General features: G+C 42.9%; 1 protein-coding gene across 2 annotated transcripts in view; it reads right to left on the bottom strand.

Moving 5' to 3' along the window:
- NUP210 (nucleoporin 210) overlaps positions 1-17,530 on the bottom strand; it is a 72,156-nt gene that overhangs the window by 27,359 nt on the left and 27,267 nt on the right. For both annotated transcript variants that reach the window (XM_069865644.1, XM_069865645.1), the window contains exons 12-20: positions 15,273-15,428; positions 12,574-12,772; positions 11,199-11,344; positions 8,196-8,417; positions 6,777-6,950; positions 5,052-5,244; positions 4,654-4,760; positions 3,075-3,179; positions 2,473-2,574 (exon numbers count right to left, since the gene is read on the bottom strand). In XM_069865644.1, coding sequence (XP_069721745.1) covers positions 2,473-2,574; positions 3,075-3,179; positions 4,654-4,760; positions 5,052-5,244; positions 6,777-6,950; positions 8,196-8,417; positions 11,199-11,344; positions 12,574-12,772; positions 15,273-15,428 — 1,404 coding nt within the window. The remainder of the gene's footprint in view (positions 1-2,472; positions 2,575-3,074; positions 3,180-4,653; positions 4,761-5,051; positions 5,245-6,776; positions 6,951-8,195; positions 8,418-11,198; positions 11,345-12,573; positions 12,773-15,272; positions 15,429-17,530) is intronic.

The raw sequence follows: 17,530 nt of genomic DNA, 5'->3' as shown, positions 1-17,530 counted from the left end.
CCTCAGGCCAATCCCAGCTATTCTCTCCACTTTCACAGGTCCCTTCGCTCTAGGTGTCAATGCCCTATTCTGTGCACTCATCTGGCTTATGAAGATGAACTCTGACGCAATCATAGAATCACTAGGTTGGAAAAAACCTCTTAGAACGTCGGGTCCAACCATTCCTTCATGCCCCTCGACCGTGTCCCTCAGCATCTCATCTACCCATCTTGTAAATACCTCCAGGAATAGTGACTCGAACACCTCCTGGGAAGCCTCCAGTGCCCAATGACCCTTTCTGTGAAAACTTCTTTCCTGATTTTTTTCCAGTCTGACCCTCCCCTGGCACAGCTTAAGGCCATTCCCCCTTGTCCTGTCCCCTGTAATTGGGAGAAGAGCCCAGCTCCCTCCTCTCTACAACCTCCTTTCAGGTACTTGTAGAGAGCAATGCGGTCTCCCCTCAGCCTCCTCTTACAGGGTGGTGGAAAGCCAGGCCCCCAGTTCAAAGGGATTCACACTACAATCCACAGCATTCTTTGCCAGCACTACAGGTGTCAGAAGGAAAAGCAGTGGGAAGAGTCAACATTTTCTTCTTTGAGGGCATCACTCTGGTTTTTGCCCCAAAGCAGAAGGGAATATGAAGTTTGAATAGCTATCAGCTTTCAGAACTGCAGCAGTTCCCAAAGCAAGCAGCTGATACAGGTGTTGGGAGCACGTATTAACACACAGCCAAGGAAAGCAAAGATGGGCTGCAGCCAGGAGGAGGTAGCCAGCACGACCAAGGCAGGAAGATGTAACAGGGCTCAGTTTGGGCTAGAAGACCAGAGAAAATAAGGTTGGACTTCATGATTCTTGTGGGTCCCTTCAACTCAGGACATTCTATGAGCTTAAGAAAACTGTTCCTGTCCCAGCCACCTGCCTGTTCTCATCTCTTATCAGGCATCCCACGGCTCCCAAAGACACATTGTATATCGCCATTTGCCACTGTCCATTCTTCCCTCATGCTCCTGCCCACACCCAGAAAAGCTGCTGTGTCAAAACGAGGGTAAAAGGCATAGAATTTATCCTGGGTAGCCCCAGTAAAAAGTCTATCACAGCCCTAGAGAACTTGAATTTACTTTCTAAGAGCACTTTACTGGCAAACCATCCTGCATCAGCTTGGCTACACTGCTCCCTGCCATGGCATCATCCTGGAACAGACTGGAATTTGCTCATTTTCTACTCCGAGCATTCTGCTGGCTGCCACAGAAAGAAAAACCCGGAGGCAGTGCAGGGATTTAGCTCAAGCACAGTGTGTGCAGGACTGACAAACTTCCAAAATGTGGGTGATTATGTTGTGGGTTCCCCCAGTCAATGGTTTTCCAATGTCTTAAAAAGTGGAGTTTTCTGTCCTTTAATCTGACAGGTAGTTAAAATAAATCTCCTTTTGTACATCACAAAGCCTATCTTGCTGGCATTGTTCTGCTGAAGTTCACTGCTCTCTTCCAAAATTAGCATGAGTATTTCAGTTAAAGCCACGCTAAACCCACGATGGAGATCTGACTGACAAACTATGAAGAACTGAAACCCAGTACAATTAACAAAAACAAGCTCAACTCTAATTTTTCCCCACCTCTGAGCCTAGCTGGCTCTGCTGGAAAAAATATTCCCACTTTACCTTACACTTTCAACAGTTGAAGAAAAAAACCTTTCACCAATGCTTTATATGTTCTTAACAACAACAAAAAAATCCACCTTTATCATCATTATTTCACTTCATCAGTGTTATTTATTATAAATCTGTAAATTATGTATTTGTAAAGACTGCTCTTTAAAATAACTTGTGTCACTCCCAATCCTTGTTCAATGAAAGCTACAATGCAAGCAGATAGTTTGCTTATTGTTCACTGCAGAATGCATCTCGTATCCCAAGCCTGGATGCAGTCAAGCATAACTGTAGTGCAGTTGCAACTTTTCGTGGAAAAACACGTTAAAAACTTAATAGGGCGATCAGAAATAAACTCTTTGATATATATGTAATCACAAAATCACGATGAAATACTGTGATAGCAAATTATCCTGAACTAGCACTGGAAGAATAATTTGAAGGTCTCAGTACCGGCCTACAATAAATATTCCATTATTATTTGGTTACAGAAACCACTTCCTATTTGTGTAACACTTCTGAATAATTCTGCCACATTATTTTTCATCTTGTGTTTATGGAATCAGGAACACTTTATGGCCATAGTGTTATAAGTAAAGAACAACTTGGTGCTGTTTTTTCTCTTGTATAGAGTATACATGTGTCACAACTAACAAAACAGTTCCCTACACCTGAAATTGTCAGCACAAAAGATCCCCTGCCTGAAACTTGACTGTGACCGGCAGACATATCCCAGATTCAGTTATTGCCTCTCTACCGATGCCTACTGGAAAACAACCAATAGTGATGGAACTGCAGAATGGTTGAGATTGCCAAAAAGACATAAAACCCCAAAACACTTTACTCACCAAAGCAATACCTTCAGTATCCTCATAAGCCACTCTTACAACATTTGCAATGCTGGTATTGATGAAAAAATAGCCAGAACCTTCTTTGATGAAAAGTTTTACCTGCAAAACCAGAAGAGCACCCAGAATTAGATTGTATCTTCCCAGTACCTTGCCAAAACTGGTATTCCTACCCACATGTTTTCCCCATGTTTTTACCCACTTTTCATGTTTTTCTCCTGCATTTAGAAAGAATCATAGAATCACAGAATCATGGCATGGTCTGGGTGGGATGGGACCTTAAAGCCCATCCGGTCCCACCCCCTGCCACGGGCAGGGACACCTCCCTCTGGGTCAGGGGCTCCAAGCCCCATCCAGCCTGTCCTTGAACACCTCCAGGGATGGGGCAGCCACCACTGCTCTGTTCTGGGCAGCCTGGGCCAGGGCCTCCCCACCCTCACAGCAAAACATTTCTTCCTAAGATCTCATCTCAATCTCCCCTCTAGAGCTGAAAAACTGTTCCCTCTAATCCTATTCCTGCACTCCCTGACCAAGAGCCCCTCCCCAGCTTTCCTGTAGGCCCCATTTAAGCACTGGAAGTAAGTAACAGAATCATTGCTTACCTGGATGTCAGGGTGATTGTAAACGGAAACATCGGTGGGGCTCACTTCGACATCTTCCACGAGTATCAGTTCAACAGTGGCAGACACTGGTAGAAGAGGTTCACGCTGCAAGAAACAATTCTAGCCATCAGAGCAAAAACTGAAAGTCAGAAAAGAGTGCAAGTCTCTTATATGCTTAAGGATGCTTAAAGCAGATGATCTAAGAGCCAGAGCTGGACAAGTTTCGGTTAATGGTGTCCACAAGACCTAGAAATCGGCTCAGCCAACAGCTCCCTTGTACAGGTAAGGTCATACATGGGACATGCTGCCATACTCTACACCTTTGACCAAAACAAAGAGCAAAGGTGCAGCAGGATCAAAAAATTACAAAATTATTACAGAACACCAAATGCTCTTATAACATCTCAATTTTCTTAAGAGAAAAAATGATACAGAATCAAATATCTTCGGGGGCAAAGTAAATTTGCCTCTCATCTAGTAATTCTGACTAAGCTATAGCCAAATTCTTCCATAAAAATGTACCTACATCACGCTTTCCAACAAGAGCAGACTGGAAATCTCACTGAAAAGGCAAGAACCAACTGATAATACAGATCTTCCCAAGATAATTCATCATCCAGATGCCAAACCTCGGACATACCGACAGAAATCTGGGCTATGGGGTGTTTCACATTGTTAGTGCCCATCTGTTACCTTCTCTGAATGAAAAATACTGTAATGCCCAGCTCCTTTGTCTCAACTCTGTATTCATGGTACATGACGCATAACAGCATAGAGTCAAAACTCACTTAAATCTTACTTAACAAAATTAAACAGCATTTCAATTTAGTGCAGCAGGATGTTTCGAGGGCTAGTTACTATGCATGTCAGGTTGTTCCGTTGGCTGAAACCTGCTTTACATATATCACTTAAAGCGACATTAGCAGAAAATTGCCATCCGTTTACATCTATGCTGCCTACATTTTAATGTTGTTCTTCCCTACGTTGCATATCTACAAACTGAAGTATTTCAGGCAGTGGCTAATGACTTGCAAAATCAGAGCCCAGGCTTACAGCTGGCACTGTACAAATGAGTAATTTCTGCTTTCTATAAGACCAATGTCTTCAAGCCCAGATTTTACACATGGTCCATATGAGGATATGCACCAGCGTTTGCTTTGCTGATGCAGAACCTTTCTCCCCAGTTTTGCCATATAAATAACATTTACTGTCCCCAGTGCCAGCTGCATGAAGCACACGTTTGCTTTGATGAAGGACCAGCAGCAGAGATGTACCAATTAATTAAAAAACTGAAACAATTTGTTGTAATCCCCTTGCCCAGATGGTTTAACAAAACCACCCCAAACCTCACAATCAAAAAGAACTGGATGTATTCGGTTTGGAGAGCAGAACATAGTGCAACAGAAAGCAAGAACAGACATGAACAGTATAAAAATTATATGGAATGATTCTGTCTTCAGAATCAGCTATAGAGCTTCTTGTTTTTATATTCTTATGCACAGAGGAAATAAATACACAGGAACAGTCTCGATTAAACACTATCAGGAAATAAGCAACAACAAACCAGAGTTCCGAGTACCGGCATTTTCACTTTCGCTGCCTTGAGATGGGATTGCTGGTATCCTGTCGCAGTCGCAGAGACAGCAGCTGTTCCAGACTGATGATGAACTACAATGGTTCGTAAGCCTAGAATCAAACAAAAGGTCAAACAAAGGTGATTATGGAGAAGAAAAAGATGAAATTACACTGCTCATCTCCTCTGTTATTGTTCTAAACAAACCTCAAGAAAGGTTCTAGGCACTGGGTTTGCTCCTTTCTGGTTTTGTTTTTAAGTAATGCACGCTTAAAAAGCCTGTTGAGGATAAGCTGAAACGAGTGCAATTACAGGAGTTTCTTTAATCAAGCCCAGACATGACCAAATCAATTTAATCCTGACCTACTTCAAATAACGAAATGCTCATTTAAACTAATTCGTACCATGCATTTTCTTTTGACCATTTCCATCTTCTTTCAGAGTCAGCTCCATTGGCATATCAGGTGCAACAGTAGCTAAGGACACTTTTGTTGATTCCCAGACAACACTAAGAGAACTGAAGTTATCAAATTTACTGCCCTGTTGGTCATATGCAGCCAAATCCAATACTGGATTGCGATAATTTGAAACAGGAACCTGAAAAAGAATGAATACTTTGAACTGAACAGATGCAAGAGTACTTTTTAATCCCTAAAAGAAACAAAAATGTATGCCAACTTCCATTTTATTTATTCTAACACCCATTACGTGAGTAATGTTCATGAAATGAGCCATCAACGCCAAGTCATTAAGCTGTACTTGAACTGCAAGTTTGGGGGTGGGAGTCTGCATGGGTTTTTTAGCCAGTGAATTGAACCTCACAGCTCAACTATGTTGTCTCTGGGATTCAAACAAATCATCAAAAATACTGCTGGTGAGCAGAAGACATTGCTCAAACTTGTAGTGTTCATGATTAGTGATAGCAGTGTACTGATGGAGTCCAACGAACACACAACAGAACTGGAAAAGCAGGTGAAATCTGAAGTGAGCTATAATACACAAAAAACTTCTTCTTGTCCTGTTATTACACAGAAGTTACTTAAAATGATTCATCAACTCAATCCCTGCTGCAGGTTTACAAAAGCAGGGTGACATTAATAATCAGCCAGTAATATTAAGATGACAAATCACAGAGTTTACTGAGCAGACAACAGAATCATAGAATAGTTTGGGTTGGAAGAGATCTTAAAGATCATCTAGTTCACTCGTTAGGTTGGAGAAGAAAGTTCTTCCTGCCTGGTAATCTACACATATGCACTGTTCACTTATTGTCACTCAGGTTGGCAAAGCTGAATACAGCTGATGTCACTGCACAGCATGCACTGTCCATGCTTACGCAGTGATCTTCACATCAGCAGCCTTTGCGCCTTTACTAATTAGACATGCACAAACACCAATGTATGTAATAATAAGAGTACAGGAAAAACATGTTTCTCTATACTCAGTGGAATAGCTAGATTCAGATGAAGTGGTGTTGGGAAAAAGTACTTTGGAACTGTTGGAAGGGGTCCACAGGAGGACTACGAAGATGACGCAAGGGCTGGAGCACCTCTGCTAGGAGGACAGGCTGAGGGAGTTGGGGTTGTTCAGCCTGGAGAAGAGAAGGCTCCAGGGAGACCTTGGAGCTGCTTCCAGTGCTGAAAGGGGCTCCAGGAAAGCTGTAAGTAGCTCTTGACAAAGGCCTGTAGTGATAGGATGAGGGGGAATGGCTTTAAAATAGAAGGGGGAAAATTTAGATTAGACATTAGGAAGAAATTTTTCACAATGAAGGTGATGGGGCAGGCAGGTTGCCCAGAGCTCTGGTGGCTACCCCATCCCTAGAGTTGTTCAAGGCCAGGCTGGATGAGGTCTTGAGCAACCAGATCCCGTGGGAGGTGTCCCTGCCCATGGCAGGGGGTGGAACTGGATGGACTTTAAGGTCCCTTGCAATACAAGCCATTCTATGATTCTCTGATTCTACTTTCCTTAGAAACAGCCACTCTCTGCAGAAACAGGCCACCACACCAGCATGACCCACAACACCAAAGTTACTGCTACTCTTGCAGCAGTTAGGTTCTTTATGTGGAATTCTAATTACTGACTTCACAGTTATAAGGACATATTCTCTTCCTGTCACTTTACAGACTTACCACCTGCTTGTTCTGTTGCAGCAAAGGGCAGGCGAGATCCAGCTGAGGACTTCCATAAACAGGAGTCAAAGTGAGTCGTGAAGGGACGGCACAGATGAACTTGACAACAGCGGGTTCAACCGCTGGAAAAGGGTTGGTGATTGTGGGGTTGTTTCCAACTGTTAAGGTAATGAACTGCATAATTACAAGAAGAGGCAAGTGAGGAAAGAGAAAAGGACTACTGAGTCCAAGCATATTTGATTTCACAGATGTGTGACACACTGATGTCAGAATGAATAAGTGAAAATATGATTCTTGGGCATTTACAGCTCTATTAAGAATCAGGAAGATCTAAAAAGAGGTAGAGAACTCTCCTTGAAATGTGCACCACTATCGAAGTACTATTCCTGGGAGCTTCTCCTAGATATTAACATTTACTAATATCAAACTTGATTCAACAACAAATCTTCTGTAACTTAAAAAGCAGACAGGCAGATGTTTCTCTTGCAGAGTGAGAACAGAACATTTATAGACAATATTTACAGGCACTTCACCTCATTTAAGAACATCTTATGTTTTGTTTTACACTCTGTTTGGCACCCTCAACAAAACCAAGAGGGTGTAGACGCAGAAAGGCGACCCCAGCAGGCTGGGGGCGTTCTGGTTACTTGCCCTGTCCATCCATGTGCTAGCCAGAACCACACAGATGTGATCGGTCCTGGACAACAGCGAGGACAGACGGCCAACGTATGCACAGTCAGAGACAACACCACAAAGCTGTTCCTTTCTGAATTTGCACTTAACAAAAAAAGCTGCACTTTGTAGGATCCACTGAGAAATCAGTCAAACAATTTGGCAGCCTCACCAAATTGCTTAGACTTTGCAGAATTACAGGAGAAAACCATTAAAACAAAGCTAAACGCTTTATAAACTGGCCAGGGTGAATAAAGCAGGATAAATCACTTTTGCATGTCACAGAAAACAAGACCAGGTGGAAAATTACTGCAGCCACTATCACAAAGACTGCACAAATATCAGAGCAGTAAATTCATCTGGCTGTCATTTGTTTGAATAAACAGAATAACACTGGAAGGTAACTTGGTTAAGAGAAGCAGGTCAAACAGAGGACATAGTTTACTGCAGTAACCTTCTGCTGTGATCCTATTCATGGAAACTGAAGCTGCACTTATTAGGATCTGTTTAACACATTGTACAACATAACGTTTCTGTGCCTGGCTTCATACTGCAGTAAACCCATCATAAACCACTTGATAATGACGTTATAAATGCTCGCTCTACAACCTGTAGCAGCATCACAATGCATGAACAATGCATTTACCCAAGTTTTTACTGGCGTATTATAAAATCTACTTGCAATATAAAAGGTCTACAGTATCATAAACCTGTCTGAAACCTGTTTTCCACTGCCTTAGCACTTACTTGCTCTCCCAGTTGTTTGCAAGACACTCTAAGCCAGTGCTGGACGTTATTTCGAGATGTGGGAGGTCCAAATAAAGACAGATCAACACTTTCTGCATCCTCAGTAGTGATGTTCCTGAAGAACTTGGAAGGTTCTTGTACCCATGGTCTAGGTCCTCCTTCAAACAACATATCTTTGGAGGAACCCAGCGTCACTAAAGCAATAGACGGAGGATCAATAATCTGTAACGAAAGACAGTAACAAATTAATGATGCTATTTATACATGGTTTGGTTGTACTTTGCAAAAGAATATTCCTTCATAATGGAAGAGGTATCTTTGTCACTCTGATTAGCCTGTGAATTTCCCCACAGTGCTTTGTAAGCACAGTTATTTAAGAACAGAGCTGTACCAAAATCATTAGCATCACCTAGAAGATTTCTGCCCAGTTGGATTGTATTCAATGGAACCCATGAATCCAAAGAACAGTTTTAACTACATTCCAATCACATCTCTCAAATGAAGAGTTATAGCAAGAGAAAGACCCTGAATGTACTCTTCTCAGCACATCAGAGAGACAGTATTCTACTACATTTTTTAAATAGATGGTACTTTAAATTAATGAAATGATGACAAATTTTAGTCTTTAAATCCACTTCACCTGGCTGTGCTCTCCCAAGCACAGTTCTGTGCATAATTAGTCTCCTGCACAGTTTTTACTTCAGTGCTCTAAAAGAAATTCTACACTGATGTGCATCACCAAGAGAGTTTGTGCTGTTTATCACCACGGAAACTAACTTGACACTTAATTACACCATAAGCATTTGTAGCTTGTGCTCCACAATATCCTATTCCTTGGGAGTGGAAAAAGAAAGAAACAGCAGTTTACGTGATGATTCAGTTCTTCTTCATAAGTGTGTTTTCGTAGGAAGAGGAAAAAAGCATGGGAAGGGTTGGCATAAATGTTCCTCTTTCCTCCCATTTACTCCCTTGTTATATTTGTAATAGGAAGGTAAAAAAACCAGTGGAAAACTATGAGATTTAGTCTGCCTGCCCTCTGACTCCTCCTGCCTGCCTTTCTCCCACTTTTTATGGGTTTGGTTTTGTGGTTTTTTGTTTTGGTTTGGTTTTTTTTAGATATCTGACAGAAGAATGCTGCCTTCCATTTCTGGGCATCATAAATATTTCACTCTACAGATAGGAGGGAAAAGAGTGTGGAAACCACTATTCAAAGAAAAAGTTCTTCATTGTGATAGTGATATCTAAGGACAGATTTATTTATTTGTTTTAAGTACACTTCATCTGCCCTCCTTGTGCCCAGGGGGGTCAAGGGAGGTGGTTCTGCCCTTCTATTCCTCTCTCATGAGACCCCATCTGGAATCCTGTATCCAGTTCTGGAATCTCCAACATAAAAAGGAGATGGTACTGTTTGAACGTGTCCAAAGAAGGGCTACAAAGATGATCCGAGGGCTGGAGCACCATCCATACATGGACAGGCTGAGAGAGTTGGGATTGTTCAGCCTGGAGAAGAGAAGGCTCCAAGGAGACCTTAGAGCAGCTTCCAGTATGAAAGGGGCTCCAGGAAAGCTGGGGAGGGGCTCTTGACAAGGGCCCGTAGTGATAGGATGAGGGGAAATGTCTTTAAATTGGAAGGGGGAAGATTTAAATTAGACATTAGGAAGAAATTTTTCATGATGAGGGTGGTGAGGTAGGCAGGTTGCGCAGAGAAGCTGTTGTTACCCCATCCCTGGAGGTGCTCGAGGCCAGGTTGGATGGGGCTTTAAGCAACCTGATCCAGTGGGAGGTGTCCCTGCCCATGGCCAGGGGGTTGGAACTTGATAGGTTTTGAGCTCCCTTCCAACCCAAACCATTCTATGATCATTTAACATCATATATAAAAACGTGTTACAATACCTCAAGGGGCTTTGCTAATAAATGTGAATGAAACCACACATACAAAAAATTCTGAGTGAAAGGGCCTAGACCCTCTCACCTTGCTGCTGATAACAGAAAGTTTATACACACTGCTCAGGATGTCTCAGCAGCTTCAAATAATTGTACTCTGCTATTCAAGGTCTTAGACAGAAAAGCAAATTTAAAAGTAAAATCATCATTACACTCCCCAATTTGCACTCTTCACGCAAACTTTTGTTCCAGACTTTGGGGAAAAAGAGCTACAGTAAATTATAGCAGACTTCAGCTTTGCAGATTTGGTGTTGGCTCTCTGCAGACAAGGGCAACACAAGCATCCTGTTTCCTATTTCCATATACTGACCCTGTACTCACTTTTTTTTTCCCCTGTTTTCTTTATTGAAATGTCCAGCAGTGAAATATTTTTTTCCCATTTCTACTGAAAAATCATATATTTTCAGTGCCATATAGCGAAATCAGCTTTGCTGCCTTGCGAAAACCAGTTTATGTACTATGAAAGTGGAAATCATGAGATAAACCGGGCCTTTTTCCACTTGCCATCATGGACTCAGAATTGTGACTGCCCCCTTACCACCTTATTAAGCCACTCATCATTCAGTTAAAATGGACAGTCAAGAAACAAGCCGTTAGTGTCACACGATTTTCAATCCATCTGGAATCTGCTGAACTATAATTTCCTAATTCAGGTGTGCTGTGCAAAACAAGATACACATCCTCACTCGAGGAGAGCTGACTCCTGTTCCTGCCCTGCACATTTGTTCAGATGACAGCAATTGTGACTTATGCCACAAGCCTGAAAACTGGCAAGGTTATCCAGCTCACTTCCCACCTCAGAAGTTGCAAGAATCCGTTAGTTTGCTATCGCAGGATGCCTCCTCAATTGTTGGCTTGTGACAAATGCCACTACACGTAAACACCACAGAGGAAGGGTTAAAACACAATTCCCTAAAACATCCCATAATCTTTCCCATCGATCAATCACCCACCTCATTTTTTTTTAAACATACTTACTTTGTCATACCAACTTGCTATCTGTCATTTAAAGATATTTTAAGCAATGTATTGCCTTAGGAACAGCGAGAGCAGACTCACCTTTAATGGCAGATGAGCTGCAATGGTGATGCTAGCGCTGAGGTGGATGCGACCGTGGGTGTAACTAACAACAAGCGCTGTGTATCCTTGAGTTTCAGCTTTCACTCTGACTCCACTACAAAAACCAGCAGTTGGCTTCAGCCTTCCTGTCAGATAAATTAAAAATACATAAATACATATTTAGAGAGAAATATTCAGGCATTTTAATGCAGGTTCAACACGGCTCTTCTCAAGAAAAGCACTTCCATCAGACAGAGAGATGTGTTCTCCAACTAAATGGGTAAAAACGTTCATTCTGGCTTCAAGCTCAATGCTGACCCAGGTACCCACGTCTCACAAACTTCTTTATTCTCACTTGTCCTAAAAGTGATGTGAGTCAACTTCTACCTCTTACTGTCTTCATCTTCTGTTCTAAATAAAACTGGTTTGTTATTAAGCACCAGAAAGTCTCTGGTCACACAAGCTCCCCTGCACAGAACAACTTCTGTGGCGATGCATAATTTCTCCAGCTGAAGGTAGCATGTTTTCAGGAGATTTCCCTGCCTGCTTAGAGGACATTTTGGGGTTTGGGAGGCATCTATTTTTTCTCTTTTTTTGGAATGAAACAACATACTACAGTGACATTTTAAATGCCTGCCTCTCAGGCAAACCAATGGGACAACGCAGACTTGGTTTTACTGGCTCAACGGCACAGGAGAGTGCTTCCATACGAGAGTTGCTTGGAAAAAAAAATCAATGGCACATCTGAGTAACATACTGAATTCAATAAACACAGGAACAAGTGCATCGTTCCATGTCCACTTAGCCCAGCAACATTAACATCAATCTTTGAAAATGACAAGCAACCTCCATGCTCTTAAACCTGACAAGAGGTATTTCTTAAATCAGTGAGCTTAACAATGACAGAGCTTGGGCAAAATTTAAGTAGCAGCTTGTCTTGGTTCCTCGTGATCAAACAATGAATCGTGTCTTTGTAGAATTGAAAGTATTATTAATCCTAATGTTCCTGCTAATCTTCCAATGATACCTCAAAACACCATCTACGTGGGCCCCTTATGAGAAACCCATCAGCTTCATTGCAGAAATGCATTACAAATACGGTAACAATAGAAAGTCACCTGGTATGCCATACACCATCCAATAAAATAATTGCCAGAATGCTTTCATTGTCCCTCAAAACGTCAAAAATACCAAAGGAAAGTTCTGCATAAAAAAGTAAGTACATCCTCACAATAAAACTGCTCTGATCCCCACCTCTGAAGTTAAGTGGCTCTGAGAATACTGCATGCAGCAACTGAAACAAGTGATTTAAAGAGGACGTATGACTTCGCAACACCTTATTTGAACCTTCAGAACAGGGAGGGAGTCAAATCACCTGGAAGTGGCCTGAAGACACCACGGTTTTCTACTTCCACCACTAGATCAAAGTGTGAACAGTCACTCAGCGGGACCGTCTCACCCATTTCAACGTTTGTTAGGCCATTAATCCTCAGAGGCAGCTCCAATACTTGGCCAACACGTGCTTCAACTCGACACGGTGAGAACTCCATTCCACTAGGCTCAGTGACATACACCTGAAGGAGGAAAGAAACACAGGACAGAGAGGTGCGAACAGAACTCCACAAACCTGTAGCAGACTTTAGAAATTAAAAGATTACTTTTGGAAATAAGCCCAGCAGAAATACATCTTTCAAGCTACCATAGCCGATTCATCGATGAACAAGCCTTAACTGCATCATTCATTATTTGACTTGCAACTTTTTCCATTATCGTTAAAGAAACTGCCACAGACTCCATATTTCTTAGCAATCGAGGTGATCAAAGCTTTTCATTTGCAATACTTTAACTTCCTAACCATCTGCAAGCAGCTTCAGGACAGATTATTGAACCATATGGTATAGAGTTAAAACTGTAATCCTTGTTAACCACCCCTAAAACTTGCTTGCTGAGGTCAGTAAATAGAACTCTTAGAAGTTATTCGACAAAGAACACAATTCCTATCACAAGAATAAAGGCACTCAAAAATAACCTATTCAGATTGTGCAACACACTGCTCTGAAAGCTTATAAGGAGAAAAGTAGTTGTTCCGTCTTCAGGCTTCGACTTATGTTTGAGGATAAGAAGTTCAAACTGAAAATCTTCATTCCTGTGTCTCCTGCTAGTAACTGTCACACTGCTACAAAGCAGCACTCTGGGTTGTCCAGAGAATAACTTCAGAGCAAGTCTGTAAACTAAATTCTGCATAAATTTTGATTCGTGTCATTATTTTAAAGCATGATTTTCAGTACTTCTCCAATCCATTCTACAGAACTGACGTAAATAACCTGAGCACAAAACCCAAGACAATTTGCCCCTCAGAACCCCAGCATTAGTGGATGCAGCTGCTTGGAGTAAAATTTGGTTAGACACAGCTTTTCCAAAACACACATATTAAAAGAGAAGAGAGAGGAAAGACACCTGGTTACTTAGCACGCTCTCCACTATGGGACAGAGTTGGCAGTCTTGACCACATGTGTTTTTTAACACTTCTGTCAAAAGGGACTCTGGTGCGACAGCAGCACAGCACAATTACAGCAGCGCTGCACATGGGAACACTTAAAAGTTATGAGGTATTTTATAGAGTTAACGGACGTCTATTCGATGCGATCGGCTTCCTCCTCACCAGCTGCCACAACACAAACACGTAACCTGGAAGTAAGGTGCCCTGTTCCAGGGCCTGCAAGACATGCTTCCTAAATCAGCTTCTATGCTCCCTCAGAAATGGGACCGTCACCTTTACGAAGCCTCAGCCAGATGGAGGTTGTTTGCCAGCCATGATAGCATCGGCTTGGCATAAACAAACCTATTTCATTTATGACCGTGCAGTTAGACAAACACAGCCGCTGGATTCCAGATTAGTCACGCGTGCTCGGCACTCTGTTTTTCTCAAGTCAGCAGCAAATTTCCTCTTCTCTGTCAGGTTTGCATTCCAGTACTTAGCTCCTTCCACACATCACAGTGTTAAAGCATAGATTAAAATGCCTGAAGCTGTGGAGGCAGCGGAGCAGTACTGCTTCCCAGCAGCGAACAAACACCATAGGAGCACTTTTAGCATCTAGGAAGTGATGGAGTCCCCATCCCTGGAGGGATTTAAAAGATGTGTGGATGGGTTGCTTAGAGACATGGCTTAGAGGTGGACTTGGCAGTGCTGGGTTAACGGTAGAACTTGATGATCTCAAACGTCTTTCTCAACCTAAGAGATTCTATGTTACAGGTCTGCCAGTTCTTAACAACTTGACAGAGTAAGCTCTGACACATTTTCGTTGAGGAAAATTATTTGCGTTCAGAGGACACAAGGTGATAGTACCAAATCAATAACATTCTAAAGAAATTAGTTCAGAATGTAGATTTATGGTGTTAATCAGTGTTAACCAGAGCAGCCTTTTCACTTACCTTTGCACACTATTTCCTGTGGGCCTATTACATAGATTCCTGTACTGTCTTCACTCTGTATTACACACTGATCCCCCTGACCAAACGCTAAGAGTAGGGCATGACTTACACACCGACCGCAAAATCCCTCTTGGGAGGTGTTTGTTTCCATTTTCTCCAAATTTTCATAAAAGATAATTTTTTCCTGGCCAACTTTGGTATCTAGATTCACTATGTGGCACTGTCTAACATTTCAGCCACTTCTCCAGGAAGGGACTACCTTAAACAACCTGATACCTGTTACGATTTTATATTGAGGGCAAACACCCACCTTTTCCCCTGCAGAACACATTTTCAGTTTGGCTTGTCTGCTTAGCTGACCAGGCCAGTAGCAAATCACGATTTCGTTTTTGCACTCAGAACTTTCAACAAGGAAAAAAACTTGCCAAGGAAATCAGGAAGGGGCAAAAATGTGAGTAAAGTTAACACAGCAGAGAGAGCTTGAATTCCCAGAAGCCCACACTCTGATCACTTAACCTGCCACAGGGCAGGCAGGAAGATCTCTTGGGAACATTTTGGGAAGGGGGATGCCTATGCCATTCTCAGCTTCTTTGCTGTTCCCAGAAGCCACACTCAAGAGTGGTCAGGAAAAATTAGTTTTACCTTCATTTCTCCATAATGCAACGGATTCTGAACATCAATTGCCTGAATCACACTAACGCCAATATCACTTCCAGTTGTCATTACTCCTTTGACTGTCACTGTAGCAACTGACTGGTTTGAAGAGGACCAGCTGAAATTCCCACTTCCACCATGAGCCTAGAACACAGAGAGAAAACCTTTAAAGTATATGGTTCTCGCATTCCTTAGATGTCAAGCCTTTGAATACCTTGCATGAAGACCAGGGGGACAGAGCAACGAAAACGCTATTACTGAGGAAATACAAATAAAAACTCAGAATTTTCAAACACGCAAGGTCGAGTAAGAGATGAGAAGATAACCACCTTCATTCATCTCCATTTCAGCCTTCTTCCTGCACGTACCCTACGTGCTCACCGTCACTGCTAACCCAAACATCTCTCTCCCAGCTGCAGCAGCCCAATGCTCACAACTCCCAGTGATGGATGGTGTTTAAAGTCAGCACGTGATTTCACAAACTGGCTCTCCAAAGGCCTGGCACCTGGGATTATCCCACCCCTGGAAACTCTGACCGTTTCTCTGTTGTTAACACCCAAAGAGCTGATTTGGGCTCTTAGAGCTGGTAACCTGATGCAGTGTACCTGCTTCTTTCGATGGGAGCACTTGGCAGCCAGGACAGGGCAACACCTGCTGCAGGGTTTTACAAAGAGAAAGGCCAAAAAACATTCTGCCAATACAACACAGGGTTGTCCTCCTGGATGTGCAATACAAGCTACTGAAGAAACAAAACATTATAATGCTGTAAAATGCATGGTTTTAAACACAGTTATTGCGAGCTGTAGATGGTGTCTATTGAGACAAAAACTGTGCAGAAAGGAATACTGAGAATAATGCCTTTTTAAAGAGAGTTTTTTTTTAAAAAAACAGACTATCAGGCTTCAAAATAAATAATAAGGTTCCATCAGAAGTAAACAAGGGTGAACATCGGAGTAAATTTTGCTGTTTATGTCTATTGTATTCTTGTTTAACTTCCACAGCATTTCACAGAATCACCAGGTTGGAAAAAAAACACTGGATCATTGAATCAAATCATTCCCATCAATCATGCCCTCCAGCACCTCATCCACCCGTCCCCCAAACACCTCCAGGGAAGGTGACTCAACCACCTCCCTGTGCAGCCTGTTCCGGTGCCCAATGACCCTTTCTGTGAAAAAACTTTTCCTGATGTCAAGCCTGAACCTATCCTGGCAGAGCTTGAGGCCGTTCCCTCTTGTCCTGTCCCCTGTCACTTGGGAGAAGAGGCCAGCACCCACCTCACCACAACATTTCACGGAATCATAGAATCACCAGGTTGGAAAAGACCCACCGGATCATCAAGTCCAACCATTCCTATCAAACACCATATCATGTCCCTCAGCGCCTCGTCCACCCATCCCTTAAACCCCTCCAGGGAAGGTGAATCAACCCCCTCCCTGGGCAGCCTCTGCCAGTGCCCAATGACCCTTTCCATGAAAAATTTCTTCCTAACGTTCAGCCTAAACCACCCCTGGTGGAGCTTGAGGCCATTCCCTCTTGTCCTGTCCCCTGTCACTTGGGAGAAGAGGGCAGCACCCTCGTCTCCACAACCTCCTTTCAGGTAGTTGGAGAGAGCAATGAGGTCTCCCCTCAGCCTCCTCTTCTCCAGGCTAAACACCCCCAGCTCTCTCAGCCATTCCTCATAAGGCCTGTACCCAAGCCAGTAAAAGCGAGTCCGTGTGCTCAGCCTCGGAGTGTGTCCACGCCAAGAGCTGAGAGTGGTCTCTGGCTTCATTTCAGCACAGTCAATGTCTCACCACGGTGCCTTCCCATCCAGGAGAAGCACCATCGTGTGTCGGGAACACAGGGTCGAATGCTCACTCCCTGCCCCGGTACTTGCTTTTCACATCAGGGACTCAAACCCCATGAGGGTGCTGAAAGCCACACGTCCCAGGGGCTTTGTCTCAGCTGCAACCTAAGATATGAATGGATAACTGTGACTAATGCTCTTGACAAGGCACAAAGAAGGGACAATATGGCAATCTGAAAGAAAAAGTCTAGTTGGACTCCAGAGCATCATGTGGAGGAAGGAGAGGCTGGCCCTGAAGAACAACTCCACTGGCATCTTCCACTTAATCTAATGACAGTCTCACTCATAAGACTATTTATCACGGCACCCGATGGGGTCGGTTCTGGCAGCGCGCTTTCCTTTCAGCTCCAAATGACAGTGTGAGGGCATTACTAACAGAGGAGAAAATTATAAAGTT

Source organism: Phaenicophaeus curvirostris, chromosome 11, assembly GCF_032191515.1.
Source record: "Phaenicophaeus curvirostris isolate KB17595 chromosome 11, BPBGC_Pcur_1.0, whole genome shotgun sequence".
Taxonomy (NCBI): Eukaryota; Metazoa; Chordata; class Aves; order Cuculiformes; family Cuculidae; genus Phaenicophaeus; species Phaenicophaeus curvirostris.
Note: the sequence above shows the minus strand (reverse complement) of the source record. Positions and strands in the feature narration are given on the sequence as shown.